Here is a 5,638-nt window from a genome sequence, read left to right on the forward strand (position 1 = left end):
CGATGGTGGACAGTTTAGCAAACAGAAGGACTTCTGGCAGGATTTCAAGGAATATAGGTTATCCGGGGAGTACCTATTCAAGGTTGTCGAAATAGAGGGGAAGTACCTATCACATATGGCGGGAAACAATGAATGCGGGTTTTATGTAATGTGGGCAATGCTTCGCTACATCGGCGAGAAATTGAAAGAAGCCGATAAGTTGGTGTGTATAATCCCCATTTCGTCTGTTAATAATTCAACAAAATGATTTACTGTTCCTCTTTGGATGTCATCTTTTTTGAATGATAGCGCAAAAAATATAACCACCAAAGGCTGTTAGACATGGAGATCGTCGCACTGCAATCGGAGCTCGCAAAATTCATCTTAGCCGAAGTATTGGAAAAGATGGAGTATTTTTTATTGCACAATCCGTGAAGTACAAGGACCAGTATGGCCCAGAGCGGCTCGCTAGATTATAGTAAGAAGTTCGAGAAGCATTGCACAATCTGTGAAGTCCAAGAACATTTCTTTTTTATTTTTAGGGACCGAGATCTGGATAAGAACATTTGAACTGTAACCGTAACATTTGTAATGTTTAATATTGATGGGCCTGTCGTCTACGTAGCGTATATAAAGCGAAACCCGATTCCACGAAAAAATATAAATTAAAATCAATTATAAAACAATAAAATACGAACGGGCCATCACTTGCGGTTAGCAACGAACCGGCAGTGTTGTCGTAAACCATCACTGTCGGTTATCAACAAACCTACAGTGTTGTCTTGCTCAACACTGCCGGCTTGAGCTATGAACCGATAGTGTTGGCTTGCTCAACACTGCCGGCTTGAGCCATGAATCGATAATGTAGGCTTGCTCAACACTGTTGGCTTGAGCCAAGAACCGACACTCTTGATGCAACCATCACTGTCGATTGGGACTACAAACCGGCAGTGTTGTTCAACTAGACACTGTCGGGTGGAGCCAGGAACCGACACTGTTGCCTGTAGATCAGTGTCGATTTTTAAGAACCAACAATGATGTCAACTCCCCATCACTACCGGTATGCCACTGTCGGTTCAAAATCCGGCAGTGAAGAGGTTTTTTGAACCGACAGTGATGTCCAGATCTGGGGTAGTGATTAAGAAGTTGAAAGTTAGTGAAATGACATGTCTATTAATGGAAGATGATGTGGATAGTTAATGCAGATGATGTAGATGACTTGCATGTTGAGATAGAATTTATAGTGAAATTGACTTTATAAAAGATATAGATATAGATATATAGATATTATCTCATTCAGTTGCCCTACAATCTTTTTCACATACCTTATTGTCCTGTTCGCTTGGCTGATAAGTTATGACAGAAAAATACTGTTGGCTGATTTATTGTGAGAAAAAAATACTATTCGTTAGCTGAAAAGTACGGCTTATAAGTCAAGCAAACGAGGCATATATTGCAAGTTGGGCCATAATTACCCGTAAAAGATGCAGATGTTAATCTAAATCTTCTGCAGAGGGGTCCACACGGGGAGACTGGCGAGGCTTCGAGTAGCTGGCGGTGTGGCTTTTCTCCCGGGTAGAATAATACCCGGGGCCTGGGAAGCTTTCTGCTAGGAGACTACACACTATATACAGAGAGAGAAAGAGAAAGAGAAAGAGAAAGAAACAAAGCAACGAACTAAAGTCTAAAGCACAGAGAGAGACAGAGAGCGAGAGAGAGAGAGAAGAGCACATCAAGGAGGAAGAAGAGATCAACACTAGTACCCACTTCTACTGTACACTCCTCGTTCTGTGTGCGGACCGAACCCTGTTCCATGTTCTTGAATCTCTGCATCCAGTCGTCCTTGTAGCAGATCAGATCGCTGCTCAGCCGGAAAGAGAAGATCGCCCCTGCAGGATCGATCGAGATCTAGAGAGAGCAAGGTTTAAGAGGGAAAGCCGCGGCAAGGAGGCGAGAGAATAGAATGTTCCCTTCCTCCAAGAAGCAGGCTAGCAGCACTGGCGCCGCGAGCTCAAATGAACGGCCTACTATGTGCGGCCAAGGCGGCGACTCCGGCGGCCTCGTCCTCACCACCGACCCCAAGCCCCGCCTCCGGTGGACACCCGAGCTCCATGACCGCTTCGTCGATGCCGTCGCCCAGCTCGGAGGCCCCGACAGTACGTAATATAGATGCTTCAGTTTCGTGTTGCTACTTGCTGGGGAATTTTATTTGATGGGTTAATTTTGATTGCTTTGCATCTATCCTTTCTTCGCCGTACGTAGAGGCAACTCCAAAGACAATCATGAGGGTTATGGGAGTCAAGGGCCTCACCCTCTACCACCTCAAGAGTCACCTTCAGGTACGTACCTGCATGATGATCCAGTATGCATAAGTTGAAATTAGGTTTAAGCTGTTCTTTATCTGATTTGCACTGTGTCTCACTCTGCCAGAAATTCAGGCTAGGGAAGCAGCACAAGGAGTTCGGTGACCATACAGGTTAGGACTGTAAAGATGCATGCCATGTACTAAGACTACTATATATGCTATTATTATCTAGAGAAATCATTAGAACTTGTAGCATAATTTTGGTGTCCTTGCCTTCTCCTATATATACCTATATGGCTATATGTGTATGCCTTTTCCATCCTTTTGTTAAAGCTAAACTATCCTGATATGATGTTCTGAAACCTATTATTCATCCTGATCTCTTTCTGTAGTTTTAGATTCATTCATCACGCATATACACAAACCTAATAGCAAAGATCATCATTTTGTATATATCATGTGTCCAGTACTTTCAGTTGTTCACAAGCTAAGGTAGTTATATAATTCCAGTATAAACATATATATTTTTCAAAAGTAGTAACACATATCTTCCAATGATCGACCACATTCAGCAATGGAGATGCAACGCAACGTGGCCTCTTCTTCAGGCGTGATAGCAAGAAGCATGAACGAGTGAGCTGATTTGTTCACAATATACCTACTCTACGCTCATTCTTGTGAGTGCAGGCTTCAGATCATAAGGTTCTGATACTACCTTCTATTTTTTTGTAAATCATTCAGCCGTAACGTGAATGTGAACGAGGCCTTAAGGATCCAAATGGAAGTCCAAAGAAGGCTCCATGGAGAACTAGAGGTACACATGCATTTACATAGTAGCATCATGTGCTTTAGGAAGTTTACTTACCACAGCTTTGGTTTCTTTCTTCTGGCAATTGCACGTTGCTCGTGAGCTTTGCATAAATGCATCAATGAACGTTCTTGGGAAGTTTACATACACTTGTCAGTTGTCACCTGGTATATATATGGCAATTTTTTTGGTTCGCATGTTCCGAATCATAGACGCTTTTGCAAGAACAATCTTGGGAAGTTTACTCGACACACAACTTTTCTGTCCTCATATGTGTGGTGGTCATGAACTCAGCATATATGCATTTTCCTTCAATCATCTCAACAAAAGTAAAAGGGTGAACTTTGCATGCATGCATGACATGCAGGTGCAGAAGCACCTCCAGATGAGGGTTGAAGCCCAGGGGAAGTACATGCAGTCCATCGTGGAGAAAGCATACCAAGCCCTCGGGTCCAGCGACTGCGCCACGTGGCCCGCAGGGTACAGATCTCTAGGCAGCCAAGCGGCGCTTGACATCGGCACCAGTTCCACGAGCTTCTCTTCCGTTCAGGACCTGCAGTGCTTCTATGGAGGAAGCAGCCACATGGACCAGCTCCTGCATCAGATGGACAGGCCAATGGATGGCTTCCTGACGTTGGGCGAGAGCTGCTTCATTGGGTCAGCAGACACCAAGAAGGGCCCTAACCATTGCAGCTCCAGTGGCAAGAGCTCGATGACGATGTGGGCTAGCGAAGAGCAGCAGCAGCAGCAGGCAAAGAGCGGCAACGATCAGCTCCAGATGGGGTCGTGGACCAGGATGGAGGGTGCAGGCACTGATGTCATGGATCCGGTCACCGGCCTGTACGAGGGTGCCATGTCGGGAGACTCCATGGACGACAGCAAGGGCTTTGAGGGTTCGAGCTCCAGGCTTGAGATGAAGCCGCCTGCACAACAAGCACCTGTAGGAAGTCAGAGGATACGTATATAGTCGTCCAATGGTTTGGAGCTCACGTAAAGAACTGTATACTATATATGGGTAAGAAAGATCAAGCTAAGGTATTTAAATGCATGTGTGTCAGTTTTGTTGTGAAGCATCAAAAAGTTCAAAGCTTAGCTTAGCGTGTGAGAGGAATGTAGTGCATCCAGTCATTAGTTTTATTGGATACAAGATATTATGGAGATCAATGCGTCATATATATTGTTTGTTTATTTTAGCCCTAAGATTACCTGCTATATTCTGATGAGGATGGCTAAAGGTGATCTAGTTTAACATCTGGCTGTTGGTTTGAGTTCAGATCAAGTGATAGCGCATTTTAGTTGACATTAACGAAGGTTTTCAGATATGTTGTATTATAATGGATTTGTGTAACACCTGCTGTAACATTGACCAGAGATCTTTTGTGGGTGCAGTGTTATGCATGTGATAATATGCGAACAGTGATGTTTGTGCTTTTAAGAAATCAACTATACTTTGTATTGTATATCCAAATAATTATGGTGTGATTAATCTAATGATATCAGTTTAGTATCATGAATATTAATATTTTTTGGTATATGTATTGGTCAAACTTAAGATTGGTTGATTACTCGAAGTATGGGATGTGCACTTTTTTTAGGACAATGGGACAGAGGTAGTATTTAACTGATGATGTGCATTTCTTTAGTCTATGACTCAGATTATTGAGACATCTCATAAGATCTAACTAGTGATGTGCATTTAGTCTATGACTTACACTATTGCATTGAGACATCTACAAAGATCCATCGAACAAACCATATTACTACTATTGTGTACGTTATTTGTGTATTTAGAATGTACATAGTATATGTTAGAACACACTCCCATGAAATTGCATGGTCAAAGATATATGGCATGTTTGGTTTGATACTTGAAAAACTTGCCGGGCCAGGCATGGTTCTGAGACGTTCGATTTTTGGATGTCTGAGGCTATGATTGCTTGCCTAGCTAGTAGCTAGCCAGGCAACCTAGCAAGGCTTCAATCCAAACATAGGCCTATGTATCGATTGTGTCGGATCTGGCTTCAATCCAAACATAGGCCTATGTATCGATTGTGTCTGATCCGGCTTCAATCCAAACATAGGCATATGTATCGATTGTGTCGGATCCACTGGTAATTGGTAGGAGCTCCTTACCGAAGTAAACCAATTGAACAACACTGAAGACAAGTCTATATAATTAATCATCAAAAGCTCCTAACATACTGCAGTGTGTGTAGGCTTCTTCAAGTAGGTGTGTAACAAATCGATTAGAGAGAGAGAGAGAGAGAGAGAGAGAGAGAGAGAGAGAGAGAGAGAGAGAGAGAGAGAGAGAGAGAGAGGTTTTTATGTATCTAGCTAGTTTTTATCTATGTGTTCACCCTACCATATAGTTTGTGAAATGTATGCAATATCTAGCTAAGGCCCACCACCCATCAACATGGCTTAATTTGGATTTGCAACTGTTGTAATTGTAGCAGTTTGGTATTTGGTTGGAAAGAAATAGAAAATTCTTCTATGATGTTTTTTTTATAATGTCACTGGGGGAGAGGGTCCCCCACCTGTATATA

At 42.8% G+C, this 5,638-nt stretch overlaps 1 protein-coding gene across 1 annotated transcript; it reads left to right on the top strand.

Moving 5' to 3' along the window:
• The first annotated feature begins 1,618 nt into the window (after nt 1-1,618).
• LOC136529104 (myb family transcription factor IPN2-like) lies at nt 1,619-4,525 on the top strand. The gene is made up of 6 exons (XM_066522173.1): nt 1,619-2,135; nt 2,242-2,318; nt 2,410-2,455; nt 2,857-2,917; nt 3,026-3,098; nt 3,460-4,525. Exons 1-6 carry the CDS (start codon nt 1,943-1,945, stop codon nt 4,057-4,059), a joined length of 1,050 nt encoding a protein of 349 aa, XP_066378270.1. The 5' UTR covers nt 1,619-1,942; the 3' UTR covers nt 4,060-4,525.
• Nucleotides 4,526-5,638: the final 1,113 nt, after the last annotated feature.

This window comes from Miscanthus floridulus, chromosome 19 (assembly GCF_019320115.1).
Source record: "Miscanthus floridulus cultivar M001 chromosome 19, ASM1932011v1, whole genome shotgun sequence".
Taxonomy (NCBI): domain Eukaryota; kingdom Viridiplantae; phylum Streptophyta; class Magnoliopsida; order Poales; family Poaceae; genus Miscanthus; species Miscanthus floridulus.